General features: G+C 38.4%; 2 protein-coding genes across 4 annotated transcripts; one reads left to right on the plus strand and one right to left on the minus strand.

Moving 5' to 3' along the window:
* On the minus strand, positions 1-6916 carry LOC132167952 (protein TIME FOR COFFEE). Of its 3 annotated transcripts, XM_059579005.1 has the most exons (13): positions 6514-6916; positions 6002-6400; positions 5713-5894; positions 5296-5602; positions 4793-5204; positions 4618-4678; positions 4414-4512; positions 4002-4275; positions 3834-3900; positions 3659-3725; positions 3202-3573; positions 681-3108; positions 1-546 (listed from the first exon to the last, which is right to left on the minus strand). In XM_059579005.1, the coding sequence occupies exons 1-13, from the start codon at positions 6608-6610 to the stop codon at positions 542-544; spliced, it is 4770 nt and encodes a 1589-aa protein (XP_059434988.1). In that variant the 5' UTR covers positions 6611-6916; the 3' UTR covers positions 1-541. The 3 variants fall into 3 exon arrangements, with proteins under 3 accessions (XP_059434988.1, XP_059434987.1, XP_059434986.1); XM_059579004.1 differs by having other exon boundaries at positions 1-3108; positions 5296-5599; XM_059579003.1 differs by having other exon boundaries at positions 1-3108.
* An 11382-nt stretch (positions 6917-18298) lies between these two features.
* On the plus strand, positions 18299-20603 carry LOC132178462 (sugar transport protein 13-like). The gene is made up of 5 exons (XM_059590922.1): positions 18299-18434; positions 18537-18859; positions 18943-19067; positions 19282-19573; positions 19938-20603. The coding sequence occupies exons 1-5, from the start codon at positions 18299-18301 to the stop codon at positions 20601-20603; spliced, it is 1542 nt and encodes a 513-aa protein (XP_059446905.1).
* Positions 20604-23871: the final 3268 nt, after the last annotated feature.

Here is a 23871-nt window from a genome sequence, read left to right on the forward strand (position 1 = left end):
GCAAGAAAGATTGGCTCGCAAATTTAAATAAAAAAATTGAGAGGGCTACACTCTTGTATGTGCCAGACATATGCATACATATACACCCTCCACTGCATATATATGTCAAAAGATTGATGTTTTTACTGCTCTTCCCTTAAAAACTAAAAAACCCAAAACAAATAACTAAAAGCAAAGAGGAACCTCCCAAAAGAAGAGAAGGTTTGGTCTTGCTCTTCCTTGCCTTGGCTCTTTGACACCCTTCTTTCCTCTCTTGCCCTACAAAAGATCGATACAACACTTTCTTCTCCCGTGCCATTGCCAACCCCCGTCTTAACCCCCGCTCCATCAAAATTAATCGAATTTTCAATTAGACTTCCACGATCAACCCTGTCAGATTATGAACACAAGTGTACAGAGTCAGATGATTACATCTCAACCACATTCAACAAGGACTATCTTTCCCACTCGGCTCAACTAACTTCCAAAATTGTGGATTCCATTCAGAAATGCCTTTCCCAAAGCCATGATTTTTTGAATGTTAGCAGCATGCTCCATTTCTTCAGGCTGCCAGAAGGTATGCAAATAGTCATTTTCTAGGCAAGAAACCGCTCCTGACACAAACTAGCTCATTCAACCATTTCACATTTTTCCCTGGGGGGTTACAATTTAAACCACCGAGGGACATGGTTTTCACTCACCAGCTGGTTGTTTCTGCTCTGCAGGCTTCACCGGAACCGGGGTGGGAACTGCACGCACGTAGGAGAAGCCAGCAGGCAAAAGCTGATGTGGGTTCCCAGGGGACTGTGCAGCACCAAACTGGGTAACATGGAGAATGCCCTGCGAGGGTAAGCCACCACCTTTCATGTTGCTACCAGCTGTAGCAGCTACCTTCGTAGGATCAGAAGTGCTGGTGTTAACAAGTGGAGGGCACAATGACAACATCCCAGTTGAGGATGCACCCGATGACCCCTGTGGCTGCTGCTGCTGCTCACGGCGGTTTCTTTGTTGAAGATAATACGCATTTGCAGGTGATCCAGGGGTAGTACCAGTCGAATGTGGAGCTTGTGCATGTATATAGCCGTTAGAGAAGAAGAGCTGGGCTTGCTGAATATGCTTTGGTAACTGCTGTGGCGGCTGCTGCTGCTGCTGCTGCTGTTGTGACAATTGAGGCTTGGTTGCACTGTCCGAAGTAGAGGTGATGTGGTGGTTTCCAAGAATCGATGGAACATTCCTCCCCCCAACTGGAGATGACTTCCTGCTAGGCACTGAAGGGGCGTTCTTCGCCTGCTGAGATGACAATGTAGAAGCTTGGCCAGCTTTGTTGGCTGTGGAAGTGGAAGCAGTAGTCCTGGGGCTTCCACCAGCGCTCTTTGACATGGAGGAAGTTGTGGGTGAGCCAACCATCACTGGAGGAGATGGGGACTGGTTGCTGCTTGAGGGTGGTTGCCCTTGTGATGTCGAAGATTTTGCATTACCCCCAAAAGATATTTGTGTGTGACTTTGCTGGGTCCTTCCTTGCTGTTGAAGGGGATTTTTAAGGGTTGAGGAGTTTGAAGAGGAAAGGGGTGGAGAAGGAACTTGCGAAGTGGCTGTCCGTACAGAATTCTTCCACTGAGGAGACTGAGCTGGGCTGCCGCTGCTGGTCTGGACTAGGTTTTGGGGAAAAGAAGACAGATTGCTAAACTTTGTGGCCATAGAAGACGACGAAGGTAAGTGATGATCCGAGTAAACACTCCCATTACTCGTCACCGGAGTTTTGCTTCGAGTTGCAGCTGCTACAGCAAATTGATGCTGCTTAAGTTGAATCATCTGCTGTTGTTGATTGCGCTGCAGTTGCTGCTGAGAACCAGGAGCATTCACTGTGTTTATAGCAGCAGGCATAACAGAACCAGAAGCACGGCCAGGAGCAGACCCAAGGTTAAGACTTCGGGTGGAGCTGTCAATGACAGTGTTGCCCTTCACTGTGGTAACCGAGGCATCAGCCAACTCTGGCCTAGAGAAGGCAATGGACTGTCCAACCGTCGCTGAAGCCTTCCCTGGCATGGCCTTCCTTTCTTCTTCCAAATTGGAAGAATCACCTCCTCCAGTTTTCCCATCTTCAGAAATACGGTAATTTTTCTTCTGCTGTGCCACTTGGGCAGCAGCGGCAGCCATGATATGATAATTATTCTGGAACATAGCATGATTCTGTGCAATGGATGAAATGTCAAGGCCAGGAGTGGTGGTAGCGCCATTCATGGAAGCAAAAGACACAGGAAAAGCTTGAGATGATGGGGGTTCCACTCCAGCCTTCGATCCATGCTGTTGTTTCCTTTCGGTATGATTACCACTTGCACTGCCAGCCCCACTGGCACCGCCCATCATTGCAGGATTCATAAAGCCGAAGTTGGGAGGGTGTATCGGCATTGCAAAATTCTGACCATAAATACTCATGTTGGCACGAGAAACACGGCTATCAGCACTCAAAGGGCTATCTTCTGCACCCATCTCAGACTCAAGTTGGCGAGCCTGATGAGGGACATGCTGGTTCTGCTGTTGCTGCCGCTGCTGCTGCTGTAGTGGCTGTGAAGATTGGTTTTTGGGGGCAGGAAAGCCTTGAACGTTTCCAGCGCCACCGTTGCCATGTGGCCTCTGCTGCTGATTCTGCAAGTGCTTCTGAGATGACGATGAACCACTAGAAACGCTTGCATTATTCTGATGAGCCTGAAGGCTCTGCTGTGACTGAGGAGGTGGTTGTTGCTGCTGCTGCTGCTGATGATGAATATGCGAAGGATGGAGCATTGGAGAAGAATAGAAAGACCCATTGAAGAATGGCATTGCCTGAGCATGGGTTCCTCTATAAGCTGGCGGTGCCCCAACATGAGCAGGAATTGGGAACGTATATCCGTTGTTCTGTAAAATTGCCAAATACTGAGTTTCGTTCCCAGGCATGTTTGGGTAGTTGAAGCTCATTGGTGCAGCTGTAGCTGCTGCTGCTGTCGCTGAGGCACTTACTGCAGCAGAATTAGAAGCACTTGATGTAGCAGCACTACCAGCAGCAGGAGGAGACTTTCCAGAACCAGATCGAGCAGAAGGAGCTCCTGCTGGTTGTTGCTGGTTCAGAGGAAAGATGAAAGCAGGGCCATGCTGGAATTCAATACAAAGAGCACAAAAATTTAGAAACCATTCACAAAAACAACACAATCATAAAAAATACAAACTCGGACAAGAGAATCGTACCAAGATATTACTAGGCGCTCCTGGGGGCAGAGCTGGCTGAAGTAAAATTTGCTTTCTTTGGGAAGTATCCACAACGTTGGCTGCTGCTTGAGAACCTTTATCCTTCCCAGTATGACCAGTAAACATAGCAAGACCCTGCCCCTTGTCCTGGGCGGAGTTCACCCCCCTCCCTGGAATGTTTCCATGCAATTCTGCCGGAGGCACCACATTGAGATTGCATGGCTTAGCCCCGTACAGTGATGCAGACCCAGCCGCCGCAGGCCAGAAGGGATTCATCCTAGCGAGTTGTTGGTGGTACAGTATATTCCGTGCAATGTAGCAATGCGTTGCACACCTCTTTGGCCTAGGTTGAGTGAAAAGCAACTGTGGTGGCTGCACAAGTTGGTAACTTCGTCAGCACAGAGGCGAACTTGAAGAGCCTAAACATAACCAAAAAATATACCCAATTTTGACATACTTGTATAGCTGCAGGAGTTACGGTGCTGCCATCCATGGATACAACTCCTTGGAGAGGTGCCATATATCTGCTGATGAAAAGAGTGTCATTTCCCCAGAGAAGATTATCAAAAGCACTGATGTACGGCTAATGATCGAAAGAGCAAGGAATACATAACAAATTAACCCGACCGTACCCCATTGGAGGAAGACCGCCCGGCCAGCCAGGGACAGATATTGGCAAAGGTAGAGGGCTCGTTTGGGCTGAAACAAAACCAAAAACCACTTAAAATAAGAAACCCAATTGGGCCAAAAGGATCTTCCAAAAGAGAGAAAAAAGAAAAAGAAAGATCGAGTTGAAATACCAGTTCTTTCAGTGCTACCGTGCTGTGGCTGCTGCTTCTGAACATGGTGGTGGAACTTGTTGTTGCCGCTTACGCTAACAGTGCCGCTATCTCTATCGGTTTTCTCCAAGTCAACCTGGAGGTCGATATTCCTCTCCTTACGAGCAACGACCGGCGTCTGTGATTGGGCTTCTTCTGCGGCCAACGATTTCGCCTTCTCGTTCTCAAGATTCACCGCCTCTTCCTTGCATATTTTCACTGCTTTATCATCTTCCTTCACCACAGGCTTAATTTCCTGCACATTTGAGTAAAGTACAACACCATATATCAGATTCTAGCTCAGAACCATCACACTCCATACCAAACATAGGGATAGACTAGAGAGAGAGAGAGAGACGGAAATAATAAAAAGAGACAAGGCTGGCCCACCCACCGTTTCAGCATCTGTGACCATAGATTTAGGATCTACGGCCACAAAATCAATCACACCGTCCCTTTCTGGGGATGATCTCAACGGAGGAGGAGGCGGAGCCTGCACAACCAATATCACCAAAAAAAAAAAAAAAAGAGTCCAATTTCAGAAAAAGAAATTCGTGAAGAAACAATGAGGAGCTCGTTGCAAGACCAAGATCCTCACCATCAGATCTATCTGGAACTTCTCTTCTTTGTGGTTCTCCACCTCAGACACCGTTGAATTCCTGCATAAAACCCCGCAAATAAAATCAGAACCTGAATTTCAGAGATTAACCTCTGAGCAAAAAATAATAAGTGAGAAGAAATGTTAAAAAAAGAAAAATCTGTGAAGCTCTCACGCTTTATTCGCTTTCCCGTCCTCGCGATTATCATCCACTCTGACCACCGGAGATTCCTTCTTGGGCGACTGAGGCTCCTCCTTACTGGAGCCGACGTCTTTACCCTCCGATTCTCCCGTCAAAGGCTTTGAATCCGATAGGGGATGGCTTTCCGGCTTGGCTGTTGACTCCGGTGGCGCCTCCGACGAGACCAGTACCACTTGAGGATTGGCCAAATCGTTCGGAACTCCGCCATTTTCAGCTACGGATCCTGGCTTCTTCTCCACGTTAGGCGAGGACGAAGCTTCGATTTTCGCCGGCTGATCGATCTCGGCCTTCGTCGTGGTCGAAATGGGACTGTTCCTGACTGTGAAAATCGACGGATTCTCATCGTCGTACTTCACCGCTCGCGGTTTTTTCCTCTTTGGTGCCACTGGTTCGAATAAAAAAACCAAAAATTTTATGAGTCACTTGCAGAACAATAAGAAATGTAATTAGCTGCTCTGAAGGCCGAGAGTACCCACCAACAGCGGACATAGGAGTGACCAAGGAACTGGAATTCTGAGGTGGAATCGACGATGACTGAGGTGCAGCGGACGTAGAGTTTGAGATCGGCGACGAGACTCTGGATTTAGCATCGCCGGACTTATTGGGTTCTCTTGGATCGAACTTGACGGAATCGGTGGCCAGGATTTCTTGCTTGGAAGGGCCCTGAGGCTGCCTCAGCATCCCGTACAGCACCTCCGCTATCTCTATCTCGATCTCGTCCTGAGCTGAGGACGATGACTTGGACGACGATTTGGGAGGCCGCAGTTTGGGTCCATTGGGCTTCTACATCGGCATAATGAACCTCGTTAATCGACCAAACAACTTCACAAAACAAAAGAGAAAAAACAATAAAAAAGAGAAGCAAACATGGAAATGAAAGACTTGAGGCTCACCATCTTCTTACGCAACGAAGCATTGGAAGAAGACGGCGAGGCTGGAGCCGGCGGCGCCGCTGCCACCGAAATCGACACGAGGCTCGGTCTCACCGGCGATGTCGAGGTCTGGCGGTGAATTTGCTCCGCACCAACTCCGGTAGCACTTGAAGCCCAACATTCGTGCGACCTCTTTGTCGACGCTGAAGCGAAAAACAACAAAAAAGAGCAAAGATATCAAAACCCGAAATCCACCAAATCTAAGAAATTTCAGAACGCTGACAGGACTTCCACCGTTCTACGGTTCTACCTGACCGGGCTTTTCTGGGCACCGACACACCAATCATCTCGTCGGCTGCCTTCCACGTCGGCGCTGCTCTAAAAACTTTGGCCGGAGGAGGAAAGCTCTTTCGATGATTGGACATGGCCACAGCCGAGGACAATAGCGGTGGCGGGTTCGGAGGTAGCATCCTCACGGAGGCGGCTCCGTCGTCATCCTCATCATCCTCTTCGTCGTTCACGCTCTCCTCCGAACTCTCCTCGCCGCCATCCTCTCTGCTGTGGAGCAATCTATCGGCTCTTCTCCTCTTGCTCCGGCTCAGCCGATCCCTGTCGCGCTCGCGGTCCCGATCGCGATCTCGATCCTTCTTTCCGCTCCCTCCTCGATCTCTCAGCCTCGCCGTCTCTTGTAACTCTGGCCCATCCTCCTCTGCACCACAAAATTAAGAGAGCCATCAAAATCAGCGAAAACGAAGTCGTTTTCTTGAAACCGAAGAACTGGGTATTGCTGAGAACCCTCAGATCTGATGGAGATTTACACACCTGGGGAGTCTCTGAGACTGCTACTTCTGTGTCTACGTCTGGATAAACCGTTCGCAGCCGCCATGGTTGCTCTTCTCGCTTCTCTGCTCCTATCCATCTCCGCTGCCACGAGCTTTCACCAAATTAGCCACACCCAGGAGATTAATCTCGTCGCTCATCACCGGAAACCCACCATAATTCCCCGAAGATGGTATCACGGCCACCGGAAATTGAACGTCTTTAGCTAACCGATACAGCAGATCAAAGATCTTCCACAAAGCTGGATTATCAGAAAGAGAAAAAGATCCTACTTTCGTTTATCTTCTCCTCTCTCTCTCTCTCTCTCTCACTCTCTTCCTCAGTCTGCGTTGCGCTTCTCCTTCTCTTTCCAACTCTCTCTCTCTCTCTCTGTCCTCACTTTGTGCTCTCACCTCATCATCTTTTCGCTATTTCACTCTCAACGATACCCACTCCAACGCCTCGTGGACGGCCACGATTTTTGAGCTTACACCACTTGCTCCCATCGGGACCGTTCCCTCCGCAACATATCCAGCGGTTCTAAGTGGCTAAAACCAACATGGCAAAATCTTGACCGTCCAATCCATTGCCCCGCTAGACTCTTAATCTTTTCAACGCATTATCGCCACGTGTCAGAATCTTTTCTTGCACCGTAAGCTTCCATGTTTACTTCACTACCGATTTGGTATTACTCCTAACAATATAATAATTGAGAATAATATAATAATTTAAATGATGCAAATTATAAAATATTGAATATGCCTCTGAGGAGCGAGAGCGCTGTTGGGGAAAGCCCCTTGAATTTCCTCCCAAGAGATGTTGTGACCGGCTATTACCGGTTACGAAGACCTTGGTAAAAGCAACATGACGATCACAAGGAATCTAGGTGACCGCAGAAAATATCGTTCCAACCGGTCAAATCCATTATTCGGTTCCACGTTTAATTATTACGGATGATATTCAATCGCAAATATTTCAAGAAATTGACCCGTGGGACCACCTGGAAAGGACCGAATTGCTCTCCAATGCACGAGATCTCCTCATTACCAGTAAGAGGAACTTTCTTCACCGTTGATCGATCTGACGTGGCGATAGAGTGGAATTAAACAATACCCAATACGAGATTGGAAGGAACAACCAAGTCCGAGCTGGCACCGAACCAGGAGGCTCGTCCATGTCGATCAGCGCGCCGGATCTCAACCGTCTATTTTGTTTTATCCGACGGCTGAAACTGGTAGGGAACTCAGGTCACGGTCACGGAACTTCCGAGAAATGTGGGTCCCGCGTTAGCTGCCGATCTAGAAATTATTTCCTCGCGTTGGCCTATTGTCACGTTCGTGGGATGTGGCAGCGGAGGGTGACGTGTACTGGGTCCCGCTGTTTAAAAAAGGGAACCTACTCGCGCGGTCAAATTTTACAGCGCAGTTAAACTAAGCGAAAATCAATTAATTAAAAAAAGTGCAAACAGCTTCGGTCTGTTTTCCGGATTTTTCTCCACGCGCGCTTACGTCGGAGTTTACATTTGTATTCTTGTACTGGTTTCATAAAGTTTGTACAGCGTGGCAAGGTCATTTTCTTTACGTGTCAGCGCCATATACAGACACGTGCTAATTATTTCCTCGCCTTATTCCTGGCCTTGGATCTTGTTATTGGCTACCCTTCCACTTTCCTCACAAAACCAGCAAATATCTTTTTTTAGAAAGGGAAGGTTAATCTTATAACGCAGTTCAAAAGGTTGAACCAGACAGGCATACTATTGCTTCACGTGTCAACTATAAAAAATAAAAAAAATAAAAAATGTAATAACAACCTTTTAAAAAAAAAAAAAAAAAATCGTCATTTTAAGATTCGATATAACCCAGAAATTATGGTTATTCATATGGGACAGGAGATTGAACGTATTGAAAAATTAGCAACCAGAAAAAGAGAAGTTGCGTGGTGAATAAATCATCTTTAAGACGGTCGAGTCGTTTTATCATTTATCGATAAAACTATTAGATTCGAGAGACTAGCGTGTCCACGTCAGAGTAGGCCCACCGGGAATGGTTGACCCACCATAATGGATCCCTTCCTCCTCCTTTTGTCGCTTGCAAGGGGGTTGGCATTCCCTCGCAATTCAGGGGAAGAGACAAAAATATAAATAAATAAAATAAAGAAGTAACGCTATCATGAAATCCAGAAGAACTGCCACGTGTGCGGCTGTATGATACGTCATCGCTTGCCTCCGTGGCTTTTAATATCACCGTAGACATAACCCTAGCCGTCAACAACAGCACCACCCACCCTTCTCGCCTTTAGACCAGAGCCCAACACCTATTACTTAATTGAAATAGCTCTGGGACACAAAAGATACAGAAGTACGATAATTGATTTATTAAATCTTTTTATCACTATTATAACGACACCATTACCATAACCTCTCTTTTTTCTTCGTTTTTTCTGGCATGATAATATAATAAATATTCGAGAGGAATCATTTACCATTTGAGCTCCAAATGTGCTGTATAATTAACAAGATTTAATATTTATAACCATTATTCAATAATAATTTTATTTCATCCCAAGAAAAACAAACTATAATTTGGTCAATAATGTAATCTAAATGGAACATCTTAGTAATCATGAAAATAAAAACCAATACAGCAGTAGCTCAAGTCTCATACAGGGAAGACCTCAAATGTCAATGTGGTGCCTGCCCTTACTCACTTTAGTGGTATGAAAATGTTGAGAATACCCAATAAAATAATAAAGAAAAAATATTTGTAGGGACATTTATTTATTTCAAATATTAAAAAAATCGGGCTCGTTGGTTAGTTGGAAATAGGATATTCTTAAAAAAAACATACAAGCAGTTGCTAAACAGCTAATAAGAAAGTATTTTTTTGTTTAAATAATATTTTAGAAAAGTAAGAGAAAGATAAAGAATGATCCAGTATTGCGAAGCTGTGAAGCAATTCAGGTGGGACCCAAACCCTAAAAACATATTATTGAGAGTCCAATCGATGAGAATAAATTAAATTTTGTGGGAATATATATAATTTGCATGAAAAATATTGTGTGTTTTTTTTAGTGTTTTTCTGGTATTCTTTCAAATGTGATGTGATTTTTAAAATTATTGTTAAATTTGAGATTATTATTATTGACTTTTAATCTATTAATAATTTTAAAAGGTATATTACTATTAAAAAAGACATCAAAAAAAAAATTAAAAAAACACATAATATTTTCCGATTTATATATATATATTTATATTTTTGAAGGGTGCAATCTTTAGAGAGACACGTATCAGAAAGGTCTTCTGGGTGGGACAAAGCGTGTAGTGTCATGCAGTGGCTTTTACCCGAGCCTTGTTAAATTCCCCCTCTTTTTTTAATAATCAAACTTAATTTCCTTGGGCCCTAGAAAGGGGCCTATCTCCTTGCTTTCCTTTGCTAAAATATAGGAAACAATTCTTTACAAAAAGCAACTACTTTTTTTATTTTATTATTATTATTATTTTAATTTTATAAAATAGTCACTATCGTAAGTGTTTTTATTTATTCTATTGGAAATTGGATTGTTTTGACCTAACATGCCATATTAATAGTTTTTTTTTTTTTTAATTCATTTTTATATAGTATAATTTTTTATTATTTAAAAAAAAAAAAAAAAAAAAAAACTCTTTTTCTGGGGTTAGTGGCACACGACAAGTTCTCTCATGCTCACTAAAAAAAGGAAGAGAAAAAACAACAATTATCTTGTATTAAAATTTCACAAGATCCAATCCCGTGTGGACAGAAAGAATAAAATAAAATTTTTCTTTTGAGGAAATTGTAAAGAGGGCACGCGTGTTATATGCCACGTGGACAAGACCCCACGTGCGACGATTTGAGAAAGTGCAGGGTGGTGATATATCATGGTTCGTGTCATATATCACCTTTGGTGAATGAATAAAAAGGGCCTTGGAGAAAAAAAAAAAAAAAAAAAAAAAAAGTGGGGCCCTTCCCCTCTTGACTCTTTCTCTTTCTTTCTCGGATGGCAAACAGTCACTGCCTCCTTTCTTTTCCTTTTTTTTTTTTTTTTTAATATATTTTATCCATACTAAAAATAATAAATAAATAATAGTAGAGAAAGCCGTTCAGTGAAGCCAAGCTGCTCATATTTAAAAGATGGAAATGTTATGCTATGATGTGACCAAGTGCAAGGAATGGAACAAAGTAATTAACTTAGCAAAAAGACTGGTTAATAACTCAAAGATAATTTAATCTGATAAAATCTTATATATATATATATATATATATATATATATATGTGTGATTAGATTAGTCTTCTAGATACCACCTCGTTAGCTTATATGTATTTCTGATATAATAAGGTATGCCTTCTTTGTCATGTTTTAAGTTGTTGAGTAGGCTAAAACCTCTTACATAATATAATATTATGAATATTATGATATTTTCAATAGAAATATATATTTTTTGTTTCATGCGTGCTTTTATATTCACTGCTCAAGTAAATAAGGATGTAAATTTATATGATTAACCACTTCAATAATTATAAATTATGTAATCTTTTTCTTTTATTTTTTATTTTTTCCCTTTAGACATAAAGTAATTAAATATATGTAATGGTAGTAAGTTTCTCCCCCTCCTTGTCTTATTGCTTAAAAAATAAAATAAATTGTGGTAAGTTTCTTGCTAACTATTATTAGGAAGTGGGCTGACATGTACATTAAGGCCTAAGAGTAACTCATTAATCTGGTTCCATTCTACATTCAAACTAGGGAATCAGCTTCTATATCATTTAGTGGGCTAAGTGAAATAGGCTAGTAGCTTGGATGGTCAATTGAAACCTTTTTTATTTTTTATTTAATAATATTTCAAGAGAGTTAAGTGTTATTTCTCCTAATTGTTATCTACTATATTCTCTCAAAGTTATTTGAAATAAATATGTTATGACTTATGGGGTGTTTTCCAATAGTAGTATAATAGTCCTTTTTTTTTGTTTATTGGTAGGTTACACATGTACTTAGTGGTGAATAAATTCATAAACCTAACTCATCTCATAAAATTGTTTGTGCAGGCAATTATTTTTCTTGGTCCTTGTCGCAAGGTAAGTAATGTTGACCCATTCGTCCTGTAATAAGTTATGATACCATGAAGAAATTTGTTAGTCTAACTCATCTCATAAAACTAATTTTATAGGAGAGAGTTGTACACATCTTATAAACATGCTCAATTTCTTGTTCACGGGCGGTGTGTGATTATTCCTCAACACTTAATTGGTTTTGAATTTATGACTCCATCTCCACCTACCTATGATTTTAAAGGTAGAAAGATCATTTGACTCAAATTTCATTTGCCTTTTCTACTTTTACTAAGTCATGTTATTATGTGTCCCAACTAATAAGGATGTAAAGTCAAAACATATTTTATCTTTTAGGAGTTCTCAAACTCATCCCATTCAATAATTCTATGTCCCTGTCTCTTGGTAGAAAGAACAAATAAGCTCAGAATTATAGATGCATTTAATACTTCCAAATAAACAATTTTTTTTTTTAAAAAAAAATTGGTCTATGGTCTATTCACCAACAAATCACTAAGAGTTTATTGACAAAAAAATAATGGAGGACAAAAGAGGTCCTTCAAAAGGTGTGGCCAAATCGTTGCCATACTTTGTTCCAATTATGTCCTATCGAATTGCCTACACGTATAAGTTGGTTTGTATTTTACTCACACTTGACTAATTTTACTTTCACACGAAGCTAACTCTCGAGTGAAGTTTTCAATATGATCGTGTCAACTTGATAACTTCATAAATGCACGAGACTCGTGCCTATATTATATGAGGAAATTAAGGATTTTTTGTTTTAATATCTTGTCTATGCTTAGTTTTGTTATATGTCTTTGTGAAAGGAGCTGATGAGTGCCATGGAAGGACGTAAATTTGTGTGTAGATCCGGACGTCATGTAATTGGACCAAAGGAAATCAGACTTTTGTGTTCAATTATAATTACCACTAACGTGGTAATTGAGTTGGTAAAGCAGCAAGGGATACGGTTCAATTCCCCATCTTTTCTTCCTAGTGATCACGGATTCGAACCCGCTTGCGGTAGTAATCCGCGAACTATATGCTACTAAGAAGGGGTTTTACCAACTTGCACTTTGGTAAAATTGTGGTGATGGACTCGCTTTCCCAAGCAGTAGTTATGGCTCAAACCAAACATTCCACAACGGGTGAAAACCCTGATAGTCACACCCAAGGGGAGAAATTACAGAAAAATTACGCTGATCGCCCATTCCCGCCTTTTTGTTTAGAAAAAAAAAAAAAAATTATAATTATAAAGTTCTTCCTCAACATTGCTCTCATAAGCTCTAAAAATAAATATCAATTTAATAAATTAAGTTAAAAAATAAAAACTTCTAACTCGATGTGGAAGAAAAATTTGTCCTATTTTAATTGGCATTTGCTTAATTCCAAGTATATGTTTTGTTTGCTTATGAAGAAAAAACCATACTTTGAATATTGATAAAGAACACATTAAGGGACAAGATTTACAGCGTATTTGGTTATTCTAGTTAGAGAACAAAAAAAAAAAAGAAAAAAAAAAAAATTGATGATAAGAGGAATATATGAAGCAATTAAAAAATATAATCACTCCAATGATTATCTTTTATTTTTATCTATTTCTCTCAATCTAAATACAATGTTAAGCAAAAATCTTTAGATTTGGTATACTAGGTTCTCTTAAAAATCCATCTTATAATACAAATACGTCAATCATATGACACCAAACAAATTTTTAGCTTTGGACTAGCTACAAAATGTTAATAAAAATTTTAGTAAAAATGATGAATCTTGTAAACAATTTAATTAAAATATAGCAGTTTTTATGTAAAATGAAATTAGCCTTAAATGATGCGATAAAGGTAAGAATTTATAGTGATTATGAAAATTAGAAGTATATGTTTGAAGTTTTATATACCTATTTATCTCTAATGTTTTAAGAATTTAGATTAAATATCAAACCATTCATTTCCTCTACTTTATCCGACTCCGCTAATGTTTTCTTCATATAATCGGGGTTATTTTATAAAATGAAAAAAATTCCTCCATTTCCTCTACTTTATCCGACTCCGCTAATGTTTTCTTCAAATAATCGGGGTTATTTTGTAAAATGAAAAAAAAAAAAAAAAAAATTTGTAGAACACGTCGGATAACATTAATCAATGGCAAAATAGTGAAGTCCTCGTTTGTCAAAGTCGATAGTGGGCTGCACGAAGAAAGTGAGGTCAGGTCAAAATATTAAAAACAAAAGTATATATATATATATATAAATGGGCTGAACCCACATTGTACGCGCGCAGGAAGAATGCAATGTGGGCGAGCGTAACAATCAGCATCTCATAACATAATATTATGATGGTATTTATTTATTTATTTTTTGAAATTAAATTATGATGGTATTTAATCATGATGCTTATGATGGCAAAATGACATAGCTGATGCCACTAAGAGTTGCCACTACTCAATAGGGACCTAAATATTATGGCGTATCATCAATTACCATGTATGGTTCATCATGTCTTATCCTGCCCGGATTTGGAGCATGCCCTGTGGGGCCTCTCTCTCTCTCTCTCTCTCTCTCTTTTCAAATGTTTACGTAATTAAAACTTCCTAGTTAAAGCAAGACACCAAAAAGACTTTATATATATATATATATATATATATAGAAAAATATTAAGTGTTTTTCTAGTGCTTTTTTAGTATTCTCTCAATTATAATATAATTTTTAAAACTATAGTTGAATTTGAGATTATTATTATTAACTTTTAATTTATTGATAATTTTAAAAGTCACATTACAGTTAAGAGAATACAAAAAAAAAATACTAAAAAAAACCTAGCATTTCATATATATATATATTCTTTTAATTTTTGTTATTTTTAGTCGAAGTATTTGTAAAATTCATTATTGAATTAAACAGAGAAAGAAAAGAGCATTTTTGGGTGTATTTATGCCATAAAAGCTGTAGATTAGTTTTTCCCCCATTTACAAGTCACACGGCACTACCTTGCATTTGAGGTTGCCTGGGTTAGATTACGATAGATATAGATAGGGCAAGATGCCTAAAAGGTGGTGTTATACGTCCCCAGAAGATTCTGTTGTTTAATAAAGTCAAGGAAAATATTGATAAAACCCCTCTTTTGCTTTTGGTGCTTTTGACATTAATACTCCACTCTTTAATTTTGTAAATTTGAGAGGGAGAGTAGGTTTTTGTTTTTTTTGTTTTAAATTAAAATTGAGTTGGAAAAAGTTCTTTTAATCACCATGTTTATAAAATTATCATTTGTCTTTTGAGAAATACGTGGTTTTTTAATATAAAAACAAATGATAATTTTAATAAAATCATTGAAATCGAAGGCTTCCTCCATATATATATTTTCCTGCTAAATAAATATAACAGAAAAGATATAAAAAAATAAAATTAGGCTCTCCTATTTAAAAATTGAAAAAAAGTAAAATTTATAAAATTAAAAATTGAGATCTTAATATAATGGTATTTAGTGAAACCATAATGACTTCCATCTCTAGCTAGTATATATGTTGAATAATTGGGGAAATCAATCCAATAGGCCGGATACCTAAATATTGGATGACTTTTCAGACACACGCCCAAATCGTGCAAGATCATGTTGTCAAGACATGTTTCCGTCCGTTTGAAAGATTGTAGTCCCATGTCCTTAGGGTTAGGTCACGTGCATGGTCCATGCACTATCTATATGGGTATAATATTGACGTGTATTTGTAGGGGTTAAAATTTACAATTAAGTAGATTGATTCAAGCTCCTCACTATGTTGAAGACAATTGCACAAATCTACTCAATGGAAAATAACTATAACTACAATTTTATGGAGTTTCTTACAAAAAAAGGCACAAGCTCTCAACTCTCGAGAACAAATATTCTTTCTTCTCATACTCTCTCCATTTAATTTTTATTAGAGAATCATTACTGACTTGAGCATTAAATACTCTCTTAATCCCATGAGATCGGAGTTTTTTTGTGATTATTTTATTTTATGGAGTTTATAACAAAAAAGTGGACAGGCTCTCAACTCTCGAGAACAGAGATTCTCTCTTCTCATACTCTCTCTATTTAGTTTTTATTAAAGAATCATTACTAACTTGAACATCGAATACTCTCTTAATCTCCTGAGACTGGAGATTTTTTGTGATTATTTCTCTCGTTTTGCAAATGATCTGTCACCAGTCTGGTTGTTGAAAAAATTGCTTGAATATGTATGATTGTAAACATAAAATACTTAGATTCTCCCCCCTCGCGCCACAGCCTTGTCCAATAAACCTTATCCTACGACATTTTCTCTATCGATCCATTTCTCATTATTCCCACTCCCTGCTTTCGTCGTCGTACGTAGCTTGTGAGATTTTGTGGCACCAACCATTAGATTATTAATTCATCATCTCATCGAGATAGGTGCTGCGTAGGATGCATGAAAACAACTTTAATTCGTGCGAATGTTTTCTACCCAAAGAAAATGAATTAGTAATTTTTTTTTAGTGTTATATAGCCAGAAACAAACAAAAGGTAGTCCTAAAAAAGAAAGGGGAGATGCACGAATTACGAGTAATTTTAGAAGGGTGTCCAATTAAGAAGGAAGTCGCTATTAAAATCAGTTTTTGATCAAAATTTAATAATGATCAATCACAAGTTCAATGATAATTTTAATAGGTACATCATTCTTAGTAAGATACAAATAGAATACAAGTAGACCTTTTAAAATTAATCAAAAATTACTGCTAATACATTAATATTCCGAGTCAGGCATCGGGCAGGCGAGGTGATGAAATTTAAGGCTTTGTTTGGTAAAGGGGATGGGTTGGCCCAAATACTGTTCATCACAATTTTCCAAAAAAATCAACATCAAAACATTCTAACTTTTTCACTTTTTATATCAAATCATTTACTTTTTATTATTATTCAACTAAAAAAATCACTACAAAATAAAATTTTTTTTTCACTTTTCCATACCACTTTTTCATTTTTTTTATACCAAACATTCTTACTTTTTTTCACATCAATCTACATCAACTATAGTGACTAGGCCAACCCATTTGCCAAACACCACCTTAAACACTCATAAGAGCTTACCTAACACACCCACTATTTAATGCACTCTTTCCAGTGAAAATTTGACACTTACCTCGAATCCCATTATTATATATATGATTTCGCCTATTTTTATCTTTACAAAATCTTGCCAAAGATTTTGGTATATAAAAACCAGAGTTTTCTTTAACAAATTTCATCTAAAAATAAGTCAAATCCCAACATCATTCAGATCCATCTTCTCTCTCAACTGTGCCAATACCACACAAGTTCCGCAGCCCATATTATTTCGAGGCCCATCTCATCCTAATCAGGCTCCATCCTTGCACAGGGTTGCCTTAGGCTAATCCATTCCATGAACTTGTACAGACTTCCCCAACCAAAAAACAGTTTTCAAATTAAACCCAAGTCGCCCGCCCAATATAAGGATATGGGGCAAAATGGATAGAGAAAAAAAAAATTAAGAACCCTGTAGAATGAACATACAGAACACACACAACATACATGGTTCCTTTTCTTCTTTTGTCTCCTTTTCTACCCATGGACCATTACAACGGTTTTTCTGTCTTGAAAATTTTCATGGTTTCTTTGTGATGAAATGTAATATCATAGTTTTCAGGGAGTTACTCTAAATAAGTAAAAAAAGAGCTCCTTGCAAAATGGGTAGTTTTTAAGAGAGCATGCAATTTTGATTTTTGAGAGTATACCCTAAAGATTAAAGAATCCAAATTATGCCCAAACCTATGGGGTGATGATGTGTAGTGATTTCTTTAACTCAAAAACAATACTGTGCAGATGCCTAAAACAGACAATATTATACCACTTCAAGCGGACGGTTACACTTCTTCTCTATATGGGTATCTTAATTATTGCATAAACTCTTTTCATTAAAAATAATGTCAGGTTAAGGATTTCTCAAGTTAATACCTGCTGTACAAAAAATCAATTGTACTTTCCACCCCAAAACCTCTCAATTTTACACCATTAAATATATTCGGGTTAATTTTAGGACAGTTTCCATTTAGAATTGCTAGTGATGTATATATATTTCCGTTTGTTAACGTTTTTCTAGAAGCCGTTTTTTTGTTTGAATCTTTTTTCTCTTACGTAAGGAGTAAGGTAAAAGTGAAATTTGTTTGGATTGTTAAAAAAAGAAAAAGAAAAAGAAAACCATAGAATGAGTGGATTAAATCCCAAAAGACACCTGTTACTGTCTCAGTACCCCCAATATTGTAGGAGTCTGATAACGTTGTACGGGCAGATCAAGACCTAAAAGTAGGATCATGTCAATGTCCTGTTTGTCTAAAAGCCAATGAAAAAAAACCAAACATCGTTAATTATTACCACTTTGGAAATATCCTGGATTTGGAGCCCACGTACGACATCATCCATGCATCCATTCCGAAATTCACGCTCTCCCCTCTATTTTTCTCTCTTTTCCGGCCGTCTCTCTCATGCCTGCCGCTTTCTACTTCCATTAACAGTACTTAACCCTCTTAATTTGCCCCATATAATTAAACCCCTAGACGAGCAAAATTAACGAAGTTAAAGCTTCTTCGTCGACTGGCTAGCTACCCTTCTGCCGGCCACCGTGATCTATCTCCTTCCGTGTAACACTCAAAGAGAGTAGTAGTACATCTTTGTGTGTTAGTTTACGTTTGATTAATTTGTTGTTAATCATGCCGGCGGGAGGGTTTGCGGTGGCGCCGGTGGCTGGTGATGGGGCGGAGGCCAAGCTTACTCCCACTGTTATCATTTCGTGCATAATGGCCGCCACCGGTGGCCTTATGTTCGGTTATGATGTGGGTATTTCAGGTAATTAATGCATATTAAGAAATTAAAACAATTTAAATGATTAATATTTTTTTGATATCCTAATCTATATATATATATATATATTTTGACCGTTGTATGCAGGGGGGGTTACATCAATGCCGTCTTTTCTGAAAGAATTCTTCCCTGTCGTGTACAACAGGACACAGGAACCAGGACTCAACAGCAACTACTGCAAGTACGATAACCAAGGCCTGCAGTTGTTCACGTCGTCGCTGTACCTCGCCGCTTTAACGGCGACTCTTTTTGCGTCCATCACTACCAGAAAGCTAGGCCGAAAACTAACGATGTTGATCGCTGGTGTTTTCTTCATAATTGGAACTATCCTCAATGCAGCAGCCCAAGGCCTGAGCATGCTCATTGCTGGCAGGCTATTACTTGGATGTGGTGTTGGTTTCGCCAATCAGGTGCCTTTTCTTTTACCAATAATAATATAATAATAATAACCATTGGCATTGAAATCTCATATATATGATCGACTGTGTAACAGGCTGTGCCAGTCTTCCTGTCGGAGATTGCACCCGCGAGAATTCGAGGAGCTCTTAACATATTGTTCCAGCTCAATGTCACCATTGGCATTCTTTTTGCAAACCTCATCAATTATGGCACCGCCAAGTAACTCCCACGCATTCTTTTAGTATCAACTTTTACAATTCTATTTAGCTATTTTACAGTATCCTAATTCTTTAACATCTAATTAAATTAATGATCAAATCTCTTTTAGAGATGTACGTCTAGTACTTAATTGGAGGGGTAACATATTGTCATATTTTGTTGCACTTGTTTGGGATTCACTAATCAAGTTTTTGTGCAATTAATTAAAAAACAGGATCAAAGGGGGATGGGGCTGGAGGCTATCGTTGGGTTTGGCAGGCATTCCAGCACTTCTCCTTACCTTTGGGGCCCTCTTAGTGTCTGAGACTCCTAACAGCTTGATTGAGCGTGGACACCTCGAAAAAGGAAAAGCTGTGCTTAAGAAGATCCGGGGCGTCGAAAATGTTGAACCAGAGTTTTCGGAGCTCGTTGAAGCAAGCCGCGTGGCCAAAGAAGTAAAGCACCCCTTCAGAAATATCATGATGAGGCACAATCGCCCTCAACTCGTCATAGCAATATTCATGCAGGTCATCAGCGTTTTGCATGCCCACAATGTGTTTGACAAAATTTAACTGAATTTTTCTGATAGAAATCGCCTACAATGCCTTTTAAATTTGAGATTTTTAAATTTATAAATCTCAACTATTCATCTCATCTAATCGTTTAAAATAAGCTATATTTCAAAATTTAATGAGAAAGTTACCCTCATCCTTCTCATTAAATGAGGAAGTTACCTTCATCCATTTCATTAAATTCTGTAATTCCTAGCTTATTTCAGACGTTCAGATGAAATGGATGGTTGGAATTTATGTATTTGACAATCTCAATCCGAATCCTTCTTCATTTTTTTTAATATGTTCTTTAATTTCTTTGCATACATGTTTGATACAGATCTTCCAACAATTCACTGGCATCAATGCAATCATGTTTTACGCTCCTGTTCTGTTCAACACCTTGGGATTTGGGAGCGACGCTTCGCTTTACTCAGCCGTTATAACCGGAGCAGTCAATGTCCTCTCCACCGTTGTATCCATCTACTCCGTCGACAAAATCGGTCGGCGCATGCTGTTGCTAGAAGCCGGCGTCCAGATGTTCCTGTCTCAGACGTTCATCGGCGTGGTTCTAGGACTTACGGTTCAAGATCACTCCGACAACCTCACAAGAGGGTATGCAGTCCTCGTTGTTGTTCTTGTCTGCATGTTCGTGTCTTCCTTTGCATGGTCTTGGGGGCCTCTCGGGTGGCTGATCCCCAGCGAGACATTCCCTCTGGAGACGCGTTCGGCTGGGCAGAGTATTACTGTCTGTGTCAACATGCTCTTCACATTCGTCATAGCGCAGTCGTTCCTCTCCATGCTCTGCCATTTCAAGTTCGGCATCTTCTTGTTCTTCTCCTCTTGGGTGCTTGTCATGTCGGTGTTCGTCACGTTTCTGCTTCCGGAGACCAAGAATGTCCCCATTGAAGAGATGACAGAGAGAGTGTGGAAGCAGCATTGGTTCTGGAAGAGATTCATGGATAACTCTGAGGAGAAAAATGGCGCGTCAAACTTGAAAATCTGACAACAGGGGAGCTCCAGGGGATCACTTGATCATCACCTAATTAATATTATGGTTAATTATCTCTCAAAATATTACATTATAACAATTATGATAAACCTTCTTTCTACTGAAGGATGTCCGCAATTTTCGTTTGTTTGTAGATTTACGTGGAAATCATTTAATAATTTTTGGAAAAACAATTAGTTTACTTAGGTATATATATATATATAGGTAAAACCCTTTAAACAATTTCCCCTTGGGGAGATAAAAGATTATAGGAAAATGTAATAAATTGAAATAAAAAAGGAAGTGGATCTAGCATGCAATTTCCCTTAAGAGTGTATTTGGTAATAATATCATTTTTTGACCCCTTAATTGTATCACTTTTTGTTTCTAGAAGATCATGATCTTGATTGAACATATTGCGGCCATTAGTGGTAATGCCAATCACTTTTCCTTTTTCGTTTAATTCATAATTAATACTTTTACATATTATTACTGGTACGGATAAGAATAAGCACCATATGATGTAGTAACGCTTTAGAGGCTGCTATAAGGTCAATGTAATATATGATTATAATCATATACGCACATTATCTTTTGTGCGCCGCAAAAAGAAGATGCATGACTAGCTTTGCTTTAATTTGGCCGGGGTTGTTGGCCGGCAGAATTTGCTTTTCCTAATGGTAATCTAGGAATAATTAGTTGGTTTATTTGAATGCAATTGTAAAATGTTTTGATAGGGTCACCTACTCGAGCAAGGAAATGAGGTGTGAAGGCATGTATTTAGGTCTATTAAAGGAGATCTTCAAGTACTGTAGGGATCCCTATCTGCCAACAAATAACAAAATTAATGCATGTAAATATATTTAAATGAAATTATGATCAGTAATAAATTAATTAAGGCATAATTAAAGGCATGGCATACCCATAGGTGCAATAATTTCTCAACTTGTTAGGGTCCTTGATTTGTTTATTCTGTAGGAATCTTGTAGAAAGACACAAAATTTTCAGAAGATTTTTGTATTTTATATTAAGTTAATATATATATATATATACTTTCTTCCTTTAATTAATTTTAAACCATCATCGATCGAGACCCGACCCATGCATTCCGGAATTCGTAAGTATACTATTACACTATTACACCCGTTACTCAAAAAAAATATCTGAAATTGGGGTGGCGGCCGCCTAGGGTGGTTCCGTCACATTGTGCATGTGCATGAAATTCAACAAGTCTCGTGAACCCAGAAGGCTCTGTATTCTATAGTCTTATCCGAAAAACAACAAAACTCAAAAGACGGTCAATTTTGGTGCCTCCAAAGTCTAAATTAACACATCAAAGCCCTACGTACATATACTTGGCGTCTCTCTTTCTCTGTGTCTGTACAGTGTACACGTGTGTCTGTGGGTGGGAGTGACTACGTGCTGTAATTTTCCGACGAAGAAAGATAATTTCAGTCAAAGGAAAAAATTGGCTGTTCATGTGGTGGCCGGTCAAATAAAATATGTAGAGTAAAAGGTTGGAACTTTCCGGCTAGTTGAAATTGCCGCGATTGTTGTAAAATTGAAGTTGTCCTTTCTCTTAATTAATTACGTACCTTGTTTTCTTTGTTTTGTTTGTTTTTGAATTTGTTAATTAGTCAATGTATTGACACGCTAAGTTGGATGACACTCGTGACAATGATGTGATAAGGAAAAAATCATGAGTGGAAGACATCCAAGATACGGAACACTAAGCGTGCGTATGAGATTGCGATTTCGTAAGAATAGTTTGCATTTTTTAAAAGATATCGCAAAACGTAAGGTATTTGACATTGCAATTTCAAAATCACTTAATTTAAAATATGAAAAAAATCTGCGATTTCAATAATCAAGCTAAGGGGTGCTTATCAGAAAAAATACGAATTTAAACTAAAATCATGAATTCACATAATAAATATTTAATAAAAAAGTATTTTTTAACATGTTTTACTAAACGCTTTTACGATTTTAAAAAGTAGTGATTTCAAAAATTCTATTTTTAAAATTGTACTTATTAAAACCCCAATTTCAAACGGACCCTTAGAAAATATAAGAAAATTCAAGATCGTAAAATAAAAATAAAATAAAAATAATTCTAAGAAATCAGTCAAGTGAATTGTAAAAGGAATTAATGTCTTAATTAATTACTATTATGAAGAAATCAAGGTTTTTGTTTGAATATTGTATCATCATTTAAATTACCTAATTATTCCGATCTTTAATTTATGATTTTTTTTTTCCTATCGTGTTCACTTGGTTGATTTTATTCAAGCAAATTATGAATGAAATTCAGCTAAAACAATGATAGTGCATATAGAAAATCGCTAGTTTTTTCAAACTGTGCATTTTGCGACCATTGAACCAAACACGAACCCTAAATCATTTCCATCAAAGAAAAAGTAAGAGCACCTTTGTAATATATTTAATTACATATACAGGCCAGGTGTTGAAATTTGGGTGGGATATGATCATCAATTATACCCAGCTCAACTTATTACAATAAGTGCATTATTAGGAGTCGTCCTTTTGATAATGGATATCAATTAAACGTGTTATGTCTGGAATTTTGGTGGAGCACTAGTCCTGATTCTTTCAATTCAATCAGAATTTGGTTGGGTTTGAACCATGTAACTTTTTTGGATCCTCAGTCAGGTACATTTAACATTAATATGGTGGGAAATTTGGAAACAATAATTGCAAAACTATGCCTGAAAAAAAAAAAAAAGGTAGGGTGTACCATTCTTTGATGCTAGTGGTGGTTAACTTTAGCAGGAAGTATGAATTAAGTAATTGGATAGATATCATGAGACCTAATTAAAAGTCGCAGCAGCTGGTTGGACGGACCAGCAATAATACATTACGATTCTGTCGGTGTGCTAACGTGAGCTTGTACTTCACTACATGACCTAATAATCTCATTTTTATTGCGTAATTAATTAAGGTGCGCTGTAACAATGAGGACGTGGACGCAATTGGAAGTACATCCATGATCCATCCAATTAATTTATTATGGTATTATTACCCAAAAATAATGGTTGCCAACTTCACATTATATTTTTAGAAGGGTAATATCCATATATTAATTAATACAAATTCGGGAAACATTGCTCCATTGGTCGGTTAATAATATGTTTGACTTTTTATCAATTTTTTTCTTAAGATTAGAACAGTTATCAAATAGATCGTTTCAATTACATTTCTATCGTTTTTTGATTAGGTATAACATGACAACGTACAATGTTAAAAACTTAATAAAAGATAGATG

This window comes from Corylus avellana, chromosome ca1 (assembly GCF_901000735.1).
Source record: "Corylus avellana chromosome ca1, CavTom2PMs-1.0".
Taxonomy (NCBI): domain Eukaryota; kingdom Viridiplantae; phylum Streptophyta; class Magnoliopsida; order Fagales; family Betulaceae; genus Corylus; species Corylus avellana.

Bases quoted from the DNA above. Each gene is read 5' to 3' on its own strand.
- LOC132167952 (XM_059579003.1), bottom strand. From the start codon at position 6,610: ATGGATAGGAGCAGAGAAGCGAGAAGAGCAACCATGGCGGCTGCGAAC. The intron at 5,895-6,001 runs GTAGAACCGTAG...TTTTCGCTTCAG, and splicing joins GCCCAGAAAAGCCCGGTCAG to CGTCGACAAAGAGGTCGCAC. The intron at 4,513-4,617 runs GTGAGGATCTTG...TTGGTTGTGCAG, and splicing joins AGTTCCAGATAGATCTGATG to GCTCCGCCTCCTCCTCCGTT.
- LOC132178462 (XM_059590922.1), top strand. From the start codon at position 18,299: ATGCCGGCGGGAGGGTTTGCGGTGGCGCCGGTGGCTGGTGATGGGGCG. The intron at 18,860-18,942 runs GTGCCTTTTCTT...ACTGTGTAACAG, and splicing joins GTGTTGGTTTCGCCAATCAG to GCTGTGCCAGTCTTCCTGTC. The intron at 19,574-19,937 runs GTCATCAGCGTT...TGTTTGATACAG, and splicing joins TCATAGCAATATTCATGCAG to ATCTTCCAACAATTCACTGG.